Consider the following 18186-nt stretch of genomic DNA (forward strand, 5'->3'; position numbering starts at 1 on the left):
GATTTATAGTAGTGCTTTAATAGAGAGAACAGTTGTTAAATGGAATACATTTATTGCAACTGTATCACAAGGATGTAAAAGCAGATCTACTTAACCAGGACAGAAGAGAATAAAAATTCCCATTACTAGTAGCCAGGGACAGGTAGAAATGGTACAATAAAATTAAGACAACATAATCAGGCCTTGTCTACACAGGTGGTGACGTATAGGGTACGCATAGCTACACCACACAGTGAAAAACGCAAGCTGAGTCCACACTGAGATGTGTAGCTACACAAAGCAGTGAAAGGCTCTGATAGGGGGGAGGGAGTGGGGAAAGACTCCAGCTACACAAAAAGTTTCCAGAGCCTTTTCCTGCTGCCTCCCCACTGCCAGAGCCTTCCCACGCTACAGGAGTCTTTCACGGCTGCAGGGAAAGGCCCCAGCAGCGGGGAGCTGCCAGAGCCTCTCTCTGCTCCCTTGCCCCCTTCTCCCCCAGCCTTTCACCACTGCCAGAGTCTTTCCTTATGGTGGGGAAAGTCTCCAGCAGCAAGGAGGCAGCGGAACACTGCACTGCTAAAGACAACAGTGTAGATAGGGAGGGACTGCTTGGGCATGTAGAGATCCGTGTAGGGCATATGCCATAAGGTTCTGGCATGTCTTTACTCATGTAAACCTCACCATCTACACTGCTATTTATACCCATGCTAGGGAGGGGCGTGCATTGTATGTACTCTGCACACTACCGTAAGCATAGACATAGCCTTACATGTTTAATTAAGAAATATTTTCCCAAATATTATTTAAAAGCAAAACTAAAATATGTTGATGCAAAATAATAATCTTGCAGAATACAAACATGCAGAAACATAAAAGATGTAATATAACTGAATTTATGAATATTTCAAGGTCAATATTAATTTTAATCCTTTAAAAAGTGGAAGTTAAATCCTAATGAGGAAAATAGAAAGGAGCATAAAATCTGGCTAATGAAGTGTAAAAATATAATTAAGAATGCCATAAAAGAATGTGAAGAACAGCTAGCCAAAGACTCAAAAAGTGATAGCAAAATTTTTTTAAATACATCAGAACCAGGAAGCCTGCTAACCAACCAATGGGGTCACTGGACGCTCGAGATGCTAAAGGAGCACTCAAGGACGATCAGGCCATTGCGGAGAAACTAAATGAATTCTTTGCATCAGTCTTCACGGCTGAGGATGTGAGGGAGATTCCCCAACCTGAGCCATTCTTTTTAGGTGACAAAATCTGAGGAATTGACCCAAATTGAGGCACCATTAGAGGAGGTTTTGGAACAAATTGGTAAACTAAACAGTAATAAGTCACCAAGACCAGGATGGTATTCACCCAAGAGTTCTGAAGGAACTCAAATGTGAAATTGCAGGACTACTAACTGTCATCCATAACCTATCATTTAAATCAGCTTCTGTACCAAATGACTGGAGGATAGCTAATGTGATGCCAATTTTTAAAAAGGGCTCCAGAGGTGATCCTCGCAATTAAAGGCCAGTAAGCCTGACTTCAGTACTGGGCAAACTGGTTGAAACTATAGTAAAGAACAAAATTGTCAGACATATAGATGAACATAATTTGTTGGGGAAGAGTCGACATTGTTTTTGTAAAGGGAAATCATGCCTCACCAATCTACTAGAATTCTTTGAGGGAGTCAACAAGCATGTGGACAAGGGGGATCCAGTGGATATAATGTATTTAGATTTTCAGAAATCCTTTGACAAGATCCCTCACCAAAGGCTCTTAAGCAAAGTAAGCTGTCATGGGATAAGAGGGAAGGTTCTTTCATGGATTAGTAACTGGTTAAAAGATAGGAAACAAAGGGTAGGATAAATGGTCAGTTTTCAGAATGGAGAGAGGTAAATAGTGGTGTCCCCCAGGGGTCTGTACTGGGCCCAGTCTATTCAATATATTCATAAATGATCTGGAAAAAGGGGTAAACAGTGAGGTGGCAAATTTGCAGATGATACAAAACTCAAGATAGTTAAGTCCCAGGCAGACTGCAAAGAGCTACAAAAGGATCTCTCAAAACTGGGTGACTGGGCAACAAAATGGCAGATGAAATTCAATGTTGATAAAGGCAATGTAATGCACATTGGAAAACATAATCCCAACTATATGTATAAAATGATGGATAGTTCTCTGAAAACATCCACTCAAATGTGCAGCGGCAGTCAAAAAAGTGAACAGAATGTTGGGAATCATTAAGAAAGGGATAGAATACAGGACAGAAAATATCATATTGCCTTTATATAAATACATGGTATGCCCACATCTTGAATACTGCATGCAGATGTGGTCACCCCATCTCAAAAAAGATATATTGGACTTGGAAAAACGTTTAAAAAAGGGCAACACAAATTATTAGGGGTATGGGACGGCTGCCGTATGAGGAGAGATTAATAAGACTGGGACTTTTCAGCTTGGAAAAGAGACGACTAAGGGGGGGGATATGATAGAGGTCTATAAAATCATGATTGGTGTGGAGAAAGTAAATAAGAAAGTGCTATTTACTCCTTCTAATTACACAAGAACTAGTGGTCACCCAATGAAATTAATAGACAGCAGGTTTAAAACAAACAAAAGGAAGTATTTTTTCACACAACGCACAGTCAACCTCTGGAACTCCAGGCCAGAGGATGTTGTGAAGGCCAAGACTATAACAGGGTTCAAAAAAAGTACTAGATAAATTCATGGAGGATAGGTACATCAATGGCTATTAGCCAGGATGGGCAGAGATGGTTTCCCTAGCCTCTGTTTGCCAGAAGCTGGGAATGGGTGACAGGGAATGAATCACTTGATGATTGCCTGTTCTGCTCATTCCCTCCGGGGCACCTGGTATTGTCCACTGTTGGAAGACAAGATACTAGGCTAGATGGACCTTTGGTCTGTCCCAGTATGGCCATTCTTACGTTCTTAAGTGGGCAGATATGCATACTATCTTGTGTATAGCATGAGGATTCTACTTTCTCTTGAATACTGCACTAAACATTTTTTTAATAAACAAACTACACTCTCCTTGCGACCAATATTTTACTCACTTTCCTTCAGGTATGAAGAAAAACTGTGGGTGAGGTCATTGGATGGCAGGAAACAGGAATCTGAAACCATAAGAGACAAAATGTTTGTGTTGACAGATTTGCAACAGAACAATTGAGTATATTCATAAGTTTACAGTACAGCACTAGGTATATCTATTAAATCATTCTTGGATTAAATCTACCAGTAATGCTTATTCTTTGAAAACTATGTGGATTGCCCTTTGGAAAGGCAGAGTTTTGTGGTCCCCACTATGCAACAGCAATGAGTTTGTGAACTGGTTAACCGAATCATGGTAAAATCTATCAACACAATTTTAATTCCCTCCTCAATTATCTGAATGTTTTTCTCTCCTCACCCCCCATAAATATAGCATTACACAACTGACCACATACATAATGGAGGGTTTTCATATGCCTTTGTGGCATCAATCAGAAGCCACAGCCAGAACCATTATGACTGGTTGGACCAGTGGTCCAATCTAACATGGCAAATCCTACATTCAGGAGTCACTAAAACAATCAGGATGGAATACAATAAAAGTAAGACGTGGGTCATCCTCCTATCAATGGGGTTACTTTTCTCTCTGGACTTTCACATTGCACAACTCTGTAAATTATGTTCAATCACAGTTATATAAATACAGTAACTCCTCACTTAAAGTCGTCCCGGTTAACGTTGCTTCATTGTTACGTTGCTAATCAATTAGGGAACACGCTCATTTAAAGTTGTGCAATGCTCCTTTCCAACGTTGTTTGGCAGCCGCCTGATTTGTCCACTGCTCGCAGGAACAGCAGCCTGTTGAAGCTAGCTGGTGGGGGCTTGTAACCAGGGTGGACTGGCAGCCCCCCTATCAGCTCCCCGCTCCACTAAATTCCCTGTGCTGCAGCCGCCTAGCAGGCTAGCAATTGGCAGTTCAGCTGTCCCTCCCCTCACTGCCATGTACTGCTCCTGCTCTCTGCCTTGGAGCTGCTCCCAGAGACTCCTGCTTGCTGTGCAGGGCGGGAAGGAGGGGGCTAATGTCAGGGGGTCCCCCTCCCCCCTGCACCCCACTTACCCCTTCTCCATATAGAGCAGGGAGGGGACACTGACGGAGAGAGACAGAGAGAGCTTGGGGCAGCAGCTGCTGTCTCAACTTCCAGATCCACTTAAAAAGACAATGCACTTAAGAGTGGGTCAGCTTACTTAAAGGGGCAGTGTGCATCTCTCTCTCTCTCCCATACACAAGGTGTGTGTCTGTCTCTGTCTGCTATGCTGTCTCCCCTCCCTCATATTCATGCTGCCTTGTGTGAGAGGCAACATTAACAACGTGTTAACCCTTGAGGGCTCAGCCGAGTGCTAGTTCATCATTTAGCAGTAAGGCATTCCCTGGGAAATATCCCTCTCTCTTCCACCCTCTAATTTCACCACCTCAGCCAAGCTTCACAATCATCATAGCTGTGAACAGTATTAAATTGTTTAAAATGTATACTGTGTGCATATCTATATAATATATTTGTCTGGTGAAAAAAAATTCCCTGGAACCTAACCCCCCCTATTTATATTAATTCTTATGGGGAAATTGGATTCACTTAACATCGTTTCGTGTAAAGTTGCATTTTTCAGGAACATAACTACAACGTTAAGCGAGGAGTTACTGTATTGACATGCATTTTAATTCCCCATCCTCACTAGGAGGCTCTCTCAATGACACTCTCCCCATCTCAGATATAAATCTGCCAAATTTTACCCAGCCGCTAATCCCCATTCAGTTAAACCAATAGCTACCCATGGAATGTATTAAGAGTCCAAGTCAGTATCAGTGTACTGAATAAGTCCATGTGTGGGGTGCGTCCCTTGGTTCATCAGGGAAGGAAGTGGGTTCAGGGCCGCCCAGAGGATTCCGGGGGCCCGGGGTCTTCGGCAGCAGGGGGTCCTTCCGTTCTGGGACCCGCCGCCGAAGTGCCCGAAGACCCGCCGCGGGGGCCCCCCTGCCGCCGAATTACCACCGAAGCGGGACCCGCCGCCGAAGCGCAGCCCGGTCTTCGGCGGTAATTCGGCAGCGGGGGGCCCCCGCCGCGGGTCTTCGGGGCACTTCGGCGGCGGGTCCCGGAACGGAAGGGCCCCCCCGCCGCCGAATTACCGCCGAAGACCGAGCTGAACTTCGGCGGCGGGTCCCGCTCCGTCTTCGGCGGTAATTTGCCGGCGGGGGGTCGTTCCGCTCCGGGGCGGAAGGACCCCCCGCCGGCGAAGACCGGGAGCGAAGAAGCTCCTGCGCCCGGCCCCGCAAGAGTTTTCCGGGCCCCCTGGAGCGAGTGAGGGACCCCGCTCCAGGGGCCCCGAAAAACTCTCGTGGGGGCCCCTGTGGGGCTCGGGGCCTGGGGCAAATTGCCCCTCTTGCCCCCCCCTCTGGGCGGTCCCGAGTGGGTTATTTCCCTGGTCGGTGGTCTCAATTACTCAACCTGGTATTTATTGATGGTGTCCCGTGATGTGTTCCGTATAGATGTCTCTGGACCACCTGATGGTGTCGGACACCATGAGCTGTCTCATGAGCCGGGCGTAGCATCGACCAATTCCACACGCTCTCAGTACCGGCTCATTGTGGGGGTCCCACGAGCCCAGGGCTCCCACAACTTAACACCTCAATCTATCAGCTAGCGTGTTTTGGACCGAATTAACCCCAGCAGCTATCTCTTGTCAACTGATCCCCGAGCACCCGAGCGGGGAAGCACTCAGATTCAAACAAAGCGGAGGCTATGTTATTGCTGCCAACCTCAATTCACCATTTCTGACAGGGTGGATGTGAAGGCAGACTTAATTTATAGCTGGAGCACAGCAGAAGCCCTGCCAGCTAAATTTGCTGAAGGAAGCTGCTTTCCATCATTGCACCCTCCATGTGGTGGATTTTCTATTGCTGCAGTCTTAGGATTATACCACCAGAATTCAGAATCTGACCCCTGGTATTAAAATCACTTCCTAATTGTTTAGTTAGGGGTTGTGTCTAAGGGTACGTCTACACTACGGGATTATTCCGAATTTACATAAACCGGTTTAGCAAAACAGATTGTATAAAATCAAGTGCGCGCGGCCACACTAAACACATTAAATCGGTGGTGTGCGTCCACGGTCCGAGGCTAGCGTCGATTTCTGGACCGTTGCACTGTGGGTAGCTATTCCGTAGCTATCCCATAGTTCCCGCAGCCTCCCCCGCCCCTTGGAATTTCCGGGTTGAGATCCCAGTGCCTGATGGGGCAAAAATCATTGTCGCGGGTGGTTCTGGGTAAATGTCGTCAGTCACTCCTTCCTCTGGGAAAGCAACGGCAGACAAGCATTTCGCGCCTTTTTTCCCTGGATTGCCCTGGCAGACGCCATAGCATGGCAATCATGGAGCCTGTTTTGCCTTTTGTGACTGTCACCGTATGTGTACTAGATGCCGCTGACAGAGGCGATTCAGCAGCGCTACACAGCAGCATGCATTTGCTTTTGCATGACAGCAGAGATGGTTATCAGCCATACTGTACCATTTACCATGCCATAAATTGGCAATAAGATGATCATGGTTACCAGTCCTTTTGCACTGCACCATCTGCTGCTGTCATAAGTGCCCCTGGCTGAGATCAGCCGGGGGCGCAAAAGCCAAAATTGGGAATGACTCCCTGAGTCAATCCCTCCTTTTTGGTATCTAAAAATAGAATCAGTCCTGTCTAGAATATGGGGCAAGTGTACTAGAGAACCAGTGTATCATAGAACCAGAGAGCACAGCTGCTCTGTGTCAGATCCCGCAGAAATTATGAGCTGTATGCTATTCACAGGGGGTTGCTCCTGCAACAACCCCACCTGTTGATTCCATTCTCCCCCAGCCTTCCTGGGCTACCGTAGCAGTGTCCCCCCACTTGTGTGATGAAGTAATGAAGAAGGCAGGAATAAGACACAGTGACTTGTTAGTGAGAAATGAGTGGAAGGCAGCCTCCAGCTGCTATGATAGTCCAGACAGGACATTAATCAGTGTGGGGGAGAGGAGCCCAGCATCCCGCTGCTAGTCCAGGGACAATTGAATCTTTTCTTTACACATGAAGGGCGGGGGCTGATGGAGCTCAGCCCCCTGTTGCTATGATGAAGATGGTTACCAGCCATACTGCACCATCTACCAAGAAAAATCAGGAGTTTTTTACACAGGCGCCCATGGTCGACCTCACTGGATGCTAGTCAGCATGGTTACCAGTCCTTTTGCACTGCCCCATGTGCCAAAAGGCTGATGATGACAGTGGATATCAGCCATACTGCACCATCAGCCACCCATGGCGGGGCGGGGGGGGAGCGAGGATGTTGGTGTTGACTGCTGCAGCATCGCGTCTATCTGCAGCATTCAGTAAAGATAGGGTGACATGTAAAAGAGTCAAGAGAGGATTGTTTTCCCTTTCACTTCTGGGGGTGGGTGGGGGGGTGGGGGGGTAAATTGCCGAGCTATGACCTGAACCACCGCGGACACTGTGTTTGACCCTAGAAGCATTTGGAGCTCAGCCAAGAATACAAATGCTTTTCGGAGACTGCAGGAACTGTGGGATTGCTTGAGTCCTCCAGTCCCCGTTCCCTCCCTCCATGAGCATCCATTTGATTCTTTGGCTTTCCGTTACGCTTGTCACGCAGCAGTGCGCTGAGTCCCTGCTATGGCGTCTGGCTGGAGAATTTTTAAAAATGATTTCGAATTTCGTCTTCTGTCACGGAGCGCTGATAGAACAGATTTGCCTGCCCTTACAGCAATCACATCCGTATGGTCCATGCTGGAGCTCTTTTTTTATTTTGATTTTTAACTGCATCGCCACACGTGCTGATCGGAGCTCCACGCTGGGCAAACAGGAAATATTCAAAAGTTCGCGGGGCTTTTCCTGTCTACCTGGCCACTGCATCTGAGTTCAGATTGCTGTCCAGAGCGGTCAGTGGTGCACTGTGGGATACCACCCGGAAGCTAATACCGTCGATCTGCGGCCACACTAACCCTAATCCAATATGGTAATTCCGATACTAGCGCTACTCCTCTCGTTAGGGAGGAGTACAGAAATCGATTTAAAGAGCCCTTTATATCGATATAAAGGACCTCTTAGTGTGGACGGGTGTGGCGTTAAATCGGTTTTACGCTCCTAAAACCGGTTTAAACGCGTAGTGTAGACCAGGTCTAAGAGGAGGTGAGGGTGCTCAATACCTTGCAGGATCAGTCTTTGATTTATACATTTGTTTTTTTTATTTACAAGATGTACCTCCCCAGCACTGTAGGATAAAACACTAAGGTTTCAACTGCAGTTTTAATTCCAAAGGTGAAGCTATCAATACTAAATGAGTCCAAAGGGCAGCATAGAAAAGACTTTACAAGGAGTAATTTCACAGCTCTAAATGTCTATTTTTGGTGCTGCCCATTTTCAGTCCTTCAGGGTAGTTGTGTAATCAATCTTTGCCATTATTTGTGCTAATGAGGGCCTAGCCAGTCTGAATACAGTAACTCATATTAATGATTTAATAATGTTGAATAATTCAGAGCAAGACGTAGAAGGACAGAGTTCTTAATTTTCCAATTTCAAAAGGAAACTAAATACATGTCGTGGGTCAATGACTATTTTCACCAAACCAGCAGAACCGGGATGTTAACAATACCTTAAAAAACCCAGAAAGGATTAAAACCACATAACTACAGCTTGCAGCAGCCAGAAACCAAGTTGGCTCAAACCCGAACCTCTATGTTTAGTATTTTGCTAACACGAATAAACAACTTCAAATCGTTGCCCTCTGTTCTGCCCAGTGAGTTGATATGAATGACTTGACAGCTACAGAAGCCACCAATCCCTTTGGCTTTGTAAGCTTCCAATTCCCCCTTCAAGAAAAGAAAGAAAAAAACAATCCAAGACCCAGTCCATATGGAAATGGGTCGCTTCACTAGCCTAAAGGCCTTTCTTAATAGGAAAGCAACAGAGTATTGTTATTTCCACAAAACCTTATGGGTTTAGAATTATAAAATGTAAGTGCTTCAAAGCAATACAGAGGATGGAAGAGACTTCTCTGGTTTTTAGGATGCAACGCGGCAGGATGGCAAAACTCTCCCTTGATTCAAGAAGAAAGCTAAGCAACCCCTAGAGAAAGAAAGGAGGGTCAGTCTAGGATCACATGTCTCTGCATGAAGCTGGGAAGAGAGTGCAGTTATCTAGAAAGACAAGCTTTGAACAGTCAAAAACAGAGAGTGCAGCTTGGCTGAAAGGATCGTAGTGGTGGCACAGGGCACAAAGAGTTCAGTGAGTATCAGTGAGATAAAACAAGAGCCAACAGACTTGTTACTGGGGCCCTTTTGACTCTAAGTATACACTATCAATAAATAGGAGCTCAGAGTATCTTCTTATATAACCCAACAACAAGAATTAATGCTACAACTTGGGCTCAAAATAAGGAATCATTAATTTTTTTAGGATAAAGTTTTTAGAGGTTAAGGTAAGCTACAGGGGGGAGGGAAAGGCCTCTCTGTCTAAACCAAAAAGAAAATTGTAATGATTTTTATTACAACCCCCCCTTTTCCCCTTCACATTGACAGCACTGGAAAACTAATTCCACTTTATTCATAGAACAGAACGTACAGCAGTGCAGTTTACTCTTCCCCACAAACCTTTAATGGGGTGAGATGGGTGTTCAGTCTCCATGCCCTGCCCATTTTATCACTGGGCTCACCAGTCTCTCTCCAGTCAGACTGCCAACAAGCAGCCAGTTTTGGTACAAAATCCGTCCACTAGGTCTGGACTAAAGCTGCCAGCTCATTTCATATAGCTCACCAAAAAGCCAACAGGTGATAAGAGCAGTGTAGTCAGCATTCTATAACTAATTCAGAACGGTGTCTGACTATTCTTCCTTCTTTAGAATTTATTTCAGCTCAGGTGAAGCCTTATCTTAAATGTCTGAGTACAGCTCCACTAACCACAGGAATAAGACCAATTTTCCTGGCTCTCAGTAACTTGGAAACCATTACTTAGAAATCCCCACACTTCTATCAAAAAAGAAACTTCCTGAAATTAATGTTCTGCAATGACTGGATATGTTGAAACAATGCTTCCTTTCGTTTCCTTAACTGCACCATTTAGAAAACAAACCCACGTACTTATTCCAAAAGAATTCACAACTCAAACAGCACAGCAATACCCTACAAGAAAAAATTCTCATAAAACCCCATAAAACTCAGGAGATCTGAATTAAGAAATCTTTTAGTTCCTAAAACAGATGAATCCCCATCCCCCACGCAAAAGGAAATGCACAAGACATCTCTTTGATACAGCACATATTACCTGGCAGTTTTAACTCTTCTAGTTCAATCACTGAACGTTTAGTACCAAAGTGTTGATTAAGTAGCTTTTGTAGGTCTTCAGGGACACCTGGTTTTGGAGATGATTTTGCAAGAATATCAGAAATTTTCTTCTACAAACAAAAGTAAAAAAAGGAGATGTAAGGCATTTTCAATATGGTGTTTGCTATTTGACAATCCAATGATAATCTGTAAGAGTATGTTTCTTCATAATCTTATACAAATGAAACTCAGTCCTAAAGTCCTTATAATTGGGCAAAACTCCAGTTGCTTCATTGGGAGTGAAAATTTCAGAACTGGGTCCGCAGCCTATGAAGATGCCCTGTGAAGTAAAAACCAAAACATCTTTACTGTGTACCTCTGTTATGCACTTTACTGCAATACTGGCATTTTCTCAAAGGTTGTGTTGGGGGAGGGGTTGGGTGATAGGTTTTTTAATTTATTACTTTAGCAGTGTTGCCAAGTCTCTCAAATATTACAATAATGGGTGTTTTTCTTAAAGCTCCAGCTACAGGAGTCAAGAGATTACTGAAGAATCTCAGCTCTCATTTAAATTTAAAACGTAAGCTTGCAGCCTTCTTGATTGCATAGAACAGTTTGGAAACATGACTAGAGAATACCCTAGCAGCTCAAAAACCAACAGGCAAAGAAAAAAAAATCCCAAGATTTATTTGAAATGTTATTGCTTTTAAACTGATCATGATTCAGGGAGGCCTAGTTCATGATTTTTGAATTATTGGGGTTGACAATACCTCTCTAAAATATCAAGAATTAGGGTTGCCAATCTTGGTTGGGTGTATTCCTGGAGATTTCATCACATGACATAATCTTTAATTAAAGATTAATCTTTAATTCCTGGAGACTCTGGGCCAATCCTGGAGGGTTGGCAACCACATCAAGAATACCAGGTCCTCATTTCCATCTGTTGGAGGATTTTGGCAAGATCTTTCTAGGACCTGGATGGTGATATCTCAGGAGAATGAAACCTGAGGTACAGTTTTCAGCCTCCAACTGGGAGACAGGAGCAGGGATGCTGGATTGTACAGCATAAGGACATGTCAGCAGTTGAAATTTCAAAAGCAATATTATATATAGACACTTTGAGACCATTTTCATACATCATAAAGGAGAGTGACAAACTTTTTAAAAAAAAATCTGAGCAGCCTACCTTTAACCAGCAGTCATGAAAATGGTATTTTATAAATGAAGTCCCCATTTAGGGCTTAATCTTAATCACACTGAAATGAGTCAGAGTTTTGCCATACTTTTAAGTCATAATTTCACTTTCTAAATTAATAAATTAAATGAATGACAAGGGAAGAGAATATGGGTCCCTCTTTATTTAAATGACCTTACTTCTTTTAAAAACAAGAGCTTTTCAAGGGGAGAAGGCAGCTTGGCATGACAGAGGGTATTAAAATATGGACAACCCTAACAGCCAGACTGTGAACTCCTTTTTCCTGTTAGTGACATGTTACTTGCTTAAGCAATCCCAGCTAACTGCTCACCAATGGGACTAAAGAGATCATAACCTGGCCCTATGAAAGGTCCTGACATTTTTTTGCCCAGTCCCAAAACATTTAGGCCCTGAACCAGAACCTTTTGAAAGCACTGGGAGCATTTGCAGCAGACTTGGTGCAAGCCCTTACAGTGTCTATGTGATTTCACTCAGTGAACAGCAGTAACTCAAGTTCCATCCTGATTCAGTAAAATTTTCCTGCTGTGTAATGACTGCAAGCTGGGCCACTTTTTGGAGATGTTTTATAGAGAGTAATTATCTAACAGATAATAACCCAAGATCAACAAGACTCATTCTGCTTAGTACCACGAGATAATTGCCGTTTCACTGGCTCATTACGTCATTCACTGACTCACTCAATTCCTTCTGGAAAATTATGGTTCTCTTGAGGAAGATGCTGATGTTAATGAGAAATTCCATAACAGTCAGTGCAAGGACACCTGATCATACTCTTTTTCTTCAAGGAGAGCTGTGGGAAAATGTTCTTCACACAGGAAGTTTTATTATTTTTCTTCCAATTCATTCCAGATGCTTAAGGAGCAAAGGGTTTTATTTTAATTATTTATTTATTTATAAAAGAGAGTCATTAGTTTGGGACCTATATGGTAGTGCAGTATAATAATTTCTTCATGATGATTACTTGACAGGTTATGTGTACAGACTTAATGGCATATTACCACTGGAAAAAAAAGATCTAACTAAGCCTCTACTGTTTGCATGAACACTGGAGATTTATTTTAGATCAAGTCACCCATTTTCATCATGGGATGCATTTGTTTTGGCTGCAAAGAAAGTGACATGGTTATTAACGCCAGACCTGCATCTAAGGCAAAATCCTCCCATCCACTGGGGTGGGTACAAGATCTAACATGAAATTAAAACCCTGCGTACCTGCTCTGTGAGACAGCTAAGCATTTTAGTCTGTTCAGAAAGACAACACACTTTGTGCTATATCATCTCCACCAGGACTGTGGAGGGTGCCCCTGGGGGCAGGCATGGGTCATGGTCAGAAGGTCAATACAGAACAAGGACCCCAGTAACTATACTGTGGGGAGAAAAGGGACCAAATCACTACTGCCCATGAAATGCAGTAACTGCTGTGGCCTGGCTGAAAGGATGGGATGGGGTGATTCTATCTCCCCCAATGCCCTTTCAATCCCTGCATCAAGGTCTTCTAGTCAGCTTTGGACACAAGGTTGCGGTTGGGTACATAGGTGTGAAGCAGATATTTGACTGGAGTTGAGAAAGGTTTCTCTTCTAAGACAGAGTTGATTTTCTCTCTTTCATAAAACTGGCTGCAATGTTATGGTCTCAGTACACTACACCAAGGGAAACAAGCTTCTAAAACCATTTAAAGGACACCGCTGGCATTGTGCTATCCTGAAGCTGACATGTCTTATAAAAGCAACTGCACCCATCCAGCCCCAAAAACCATTTGTGTTGAACTTTTAGTTGGGCAGGGGATGGAGGGGGAGTTTCCAATACCTTCCTTCTCCTTTTCACCTTCACAGTGTGTTCTTCTTTTTCCTCAGGACGAGTTAGAAAACATTCCGCAGGCTGCAAAGCAGATGTTGTAAAAAGAGATTCATCATGAGAGATATTATTACCCCAAAACATGATGGTGTGGGGGCAGAAGTTGGGTACAAAGATTCAGATACTGATAGAGGAAAAAAATAATATGTACAGGTCTGGGGTAAAACTCTGCTCTGTTACAGTTCTGTAAATCTGAAGTAACTTCTGGAACTACTTCATATTCACACTGGTGTAACAGAGAACAGAAAAAAAGTACAGAAACCTGAAACATATGAGTCATAGGCACACCTTTATCATCCAGTATACAGCATGTTTAATACAACAACAAAAAATCAGAAGGAAAAAGCGAATCTCTATTATTGTGTGAGACAATCATTTTAACAGGTTTCAGAGTAGCAGCCGTGTTAGTCTGTATCCGCAAAAAGAACTCATTCTAACTTTGCCAAACAGGCCTTTGTAATAATTGGGTACAACCTAACCAACCAGCTGGTGACCTATACCATACAGATAGGAGAGAATAACTGGAAATAATGATTTTTCTCTATTTCTGATTTCCTTTCTTTTATGTTTATAATGTAACATCTTTCAAGAGATGTTTTCAAATTTTGCTCTATGCTATTCTTCATTTAATACCATGAAGATTGGCTTTTTAGTTCATGAAATGTCTCTTTGGTTCATTTCTCCCCACTTGTATGTATTTAGGATGATCAGTATATAAGCATTCAGTTTGTAAAGGTGGCAAACTAGAGAGATCATGTCCAGAGGTCACAGGAAAATTAAATATAGGGGCAGCTCATGTACCATCAGTGGTACATATACAACAGTTAGAGAACTGCAAGTACCTGCTAGCTGGGTATTATTAATGGGGCTTAGTCCCAACAGCCCCTAAAACCTGCCACCACGAGTATGACTCTCATTTCATAGAATATCAGGGTTGGAAGGGACCTCAGGAGGTCATCTAGTCCAACCCCCTGCTCAAAGCAGGACCAATCCCCAGATGGCATCCTCAAGGACTGAACTCTCAACCCTGGGTTTAGCAGGCTAATGCTCAAACCACTGAGCTATCCCTCCCTGCCTCCCTCTATAGGCAGCATGTTTTAAACTACTAAATTAAAGTCAAACCATCTTCCTAACTCTGGCTGAGATTATAAATGGAGCCAGCAAAGGGAAATCTCTCTCTCGTCCATTCCCCACCTCTTTCATTTCAATCCAGCAGGTCACAAAGTTTTGGATCCATTGTCTGTGCTGTTATCACTGTTGTAAGAGAGACAAGGTAGGTGAGATAGTATCTTTTATTGGACCAAGTTCTGTTGGTGGAAGCGTGTATCTCAAAAGCTTGTAACTTCCATCAACAGAAGTTGGTCCAATAACAGCTATTACATCACCTACTTCATCTCTCTCATATCCTTGGACCAACTGGGCTACAACAACACTGCAAACAATTATAAGTTACTTCTATTGTGGTAGCATCTCCAGGATCAGGAGACCATTGTGCTAGATTCTGTACAAATATAATGCCCAGGCAACTCACCTCCCTGTTCCTGTGAGTCTAAGTTTTTCTCTTCTTGTCCAGACTCCCATATACACCCCACCCACAAGACTGATTCTACCTTGCTGGCCTAAACCAGTTTGATAAGTTTCTTGTTTTTCTCTCCTCCCTCAAGATGTATGTGTCATAGCTCAGGGTAAGTGCACCTGTATTTTCCCCTTGTGGTGAAGCAAGAGCACCCATTCTAGGCTCCCGGCTTCTCAGTTCCAGTCTCTCTCCCTTCTGACTGGGGGTTTTCCAGGCTGCACAGTTCCTTGCCCACACTGTGAATTCTCCAGCAAGTCAGACTGACTAAGCGGGCCTGCTTTGCCTTCTCCTTAGAGGAGCGTAATTGCCCACAGGTAGACGGTACCACAGAGCAAGCACATTTATTCTTAAGCTAGTCTTATTGAAAACATTAGAGAAAAAACATATTAAAACAATAAAAGAACCTACACACATGCTAATAAGCTTACCAGAGATCACCCCATAGGTGCCAACTCCATGGGTGCTCCAGGGCTGGAGCACCCCTGGGGAAAAATTAGCAGGTGCTCCGCACCCACCGGCAGCCAAACACCCCCCTCCTCGCCTCTTCCCCCCCCCGAGCGCGTCGTGTCCCCACTCCTACTCCCCCCTCCCAGCGCTTTCCACTCCTCTGCCGCCTAACAGCTGTTTGGCAGCACTTTTCCGGGACGGAGGGGGAGGAGCGGGGATGCGGTGTGCTCAGAGGAGGAGGCCGAGAAGAGGCAGGACAGGGCAGGGACTTGGGGGAAGGGGGTGGAATGGGGGTGGGGCGAGGGCAGTGCAGGGGCAGGAAGAGGTGGGGTGGGGCAGAGCCGGGGGTAGGGGAAGCAAGCACCCACTAGGCAGCAGGGCCGCCCAGAGGGGGGGGGGCAAGTGGGGCAATTTGCCCCAGGCTCTGAGCTCCGCAGAGGCCCCCAACAGAACAGCTGAGGCTCCCTCTCCTGGAGCCTTAGCGCATCAAGCGGCATCCTCAGACAGCGCTGCAGCGTGTCTCTGGCGGGGCCCCTGAGCCCTGCCCCGCTCAGAGCCGCGTGGTGAGGGGGCGGGGCTGCGAGCTCCAGGCTGAGCTCAGCTCCCTCCGCTTGGCGTGAGCTCACAGCCCCGCCCCCTCACCACGCGGCTCGGAGCGGGACGGACTCAGCGGGGGGGTGGGGGTGGATAGGGATTGGGGCAGACAGGGGACAGGGAGCAGGGGTGGGGTCCCAGGGTGGTGGTGGTGGTGGGGGGTCTCTGGGGGACGGTGAGGGGACAAGGAGCAGGATGGGTCGGGGATTCTAAGGGGGGCAGTCGGGGGCAGGAAGTGGGTGGGGGTCGGATGGGGGCAGGGCCAGGCTGTTTGGGGCAGGGCACAGCCTTCCCTACCTTAAAGCTCATTCAGCAGTTTGAGGCTTACAGAAGAGCCAAGCTGTTAGCTTTTCCATTAGGGCTACCCTCCCTTTCACGTCTCAAATGCCAAATTATAGTCTATATGTAATTTCAGTGCCATAGGGAGATTCATCTCAGGGGAAGGGAGCTTCATTTAAAATTAGCCACTGGGGGGAGGGATCACATGAGAAGAGCAATATCCTTCCCAACCCTACCAAGGGAGACCCCCCTTCCCTGCATTCCCTGAGGCTTCAGAGGGGTTAATTCAGTGGTTCTCAAACTTTTGTCCTGGTGACCCTTTCACATAGCAAACCTTTGAGTGCGACCCCCCCCCCTTATAAATTGAAAGCACTTTTTAATATATTTAACACTATTATAAGTGCTGGAGGCAAAGCGGGGTTTGAGGAGGAGGCTGACAGCTCACGACCTCCAGTAATAACCTCGTGACCCCCTGAGGGGTCCTGACCCCCAGTTTAAGAACCCCGGGGTTAATTTAATTTTAGCACCCTGTGTCCATTCACATGCACATGCTATTTTGAGCATTTCAGTTTTGACAACATAGGCTCATCCCAGATTCTGGAACAAGCTCAAATGCTCAGTTTGTGGAGTATGTACATAAGCTATACTAAAGACAAACCCACAGTAACCGTCTCCAGTTTGTGAGGGACCCCATGAAGCCAGTCTCTAGGAAACAGATAAATGCATGGAGATTAAGTCCATTAATGGCTATTAGCCAGGGTGGATAAGGAATAGTGTCCCTAGCCTCTGTTTCTCAGAGAGTGGAGATGGATGGCAGGAGCGAGATCACTTGATCATTACCTGATAGGTTCACTCCCTCTGGGGCACTTGGCATTGGCCATTGTCGGTAGACAGGATACTGGGCAGGATGGCCTTTGGTTTGACCCAGTATGGCTGTTCTTATGTTCTAACCTAAATGAACCGAAAGTTATGGAGACAGATATGAGTCAAGGAAGCCAGCAGAGTATCAGAAACCTGGAAAAATCTCTGCCTGGATGGGCTCAGCTGTTTGGTTACAAGCTGAGGTGGTTCAAAAGTTTTGGATTATTTTTAAGCAGAATTATTTTATTGTTTCTTTAAACAATCAAACACAGCAAGCAGCAAATATTTGGCCACACACTTCTGAAACCTCAAACTATATTCAGGTTTTGGCAGACTAATTTCAGCTTTTCAATTAAAAAAACCACAACAAATTTTGAAGGAAAGCAGACATTGTCCGTGATTTTTTTCTGCTTTTTAAAACCCCCTAGTTTTCGATCCAGAAAAAGTTTTGATGGAAAATATTTGTCCAACCCTTTTAATGAGCTTTAGTGCCTTTTAGCACTAGCTGATGCTGAGAACCAGTGATACCTTGTAAAGAAGTTTTCTCAAAACTGGGTTTGTGCTGAAATGCGGAAGGTTTATTTTTCCCAGGGGCGCCCGTGGGGGGGAGCAAGTGGGGCAATTTGCCGTGGGCCCCGCAAGGGCCCCCAGGAGAATATAGTATTGCAATTTTTTTTTATAGAAGGGGCCCCCAAAATTTCTTTGCCCCAGGCCCCCTGAATTCTCTTGGCGGCCCTGCTAGGCAGCGGGGAAGTCAGTGCCTATGGATCGCCCTAACTCCAGAAGGGTTCTGGTAGGAGTCAGTCCTTCAAAAACACACGAGTTTTCCTGTGGTAACAGGTTCATAACACCTTTTGCTCAGAACAAGAACACCCATGAATCTGTGAGTCATTCCATTATACACTTTGGGCCTTTCATATTGGGACCATGGAAACAGTTAATCAGCAGACAAGGAGTTTCTCCTTGGGACGTAGCTTCAAAAGGTTGTATCCGGAGGTGGGAATTTGCATTCCCCTTCTC

The 18186-nt window shown here is 45.1% G+C and overlaps 1 protein-coding gene across 6 annotated transcripts in view; it reads right to left on the reverse strand.

Moving 5' to 3' along the window:
- CMSS1 (cms1 ribosomal small subunit homolog) overlaps nucleotides 1-18186 on the reverse strand; it is a 403104-nt gene that overhangs the window by 17913 nt on the left and 367005 nt on the right. For all 6 annotated transcript variants that reach the window (XM_045001740.1, XM_045001741.1, XM_045001743.1 and 3 more), the window contains 3 exons: nucleotides 13362-13433; nucleotides 10341-10470; nucleotides 3051-3110 (listed from right to left, as the gene is read on the reverse strand). In XM_045001740.1, the coding sequence (XP_044857675.1) occupies nucleotides 3051-3110; nucleotides 10341-10470; nucleotides 13362-13433 (262 nt within the window). The remainder of the gene's footprint in view (nucleotides 1-3050; nucleotides 3111-10340; nucleotides 10471-13361; nucleotides 13434-18186) is intronic.

This window comes from Mauremys mutica, chromosome 1, assembly GCF_020497125.1.
Source record: "Mauremys mutica isolate MM-2020 ecotype Southern chromosome 1, ASM2049712v1, whole genome shotgun sequence".
NCBI lineage: Eukaryota > Metazoa > Chordata > Testudines > Geoemydidae > Mauremys > Mauremys mutica.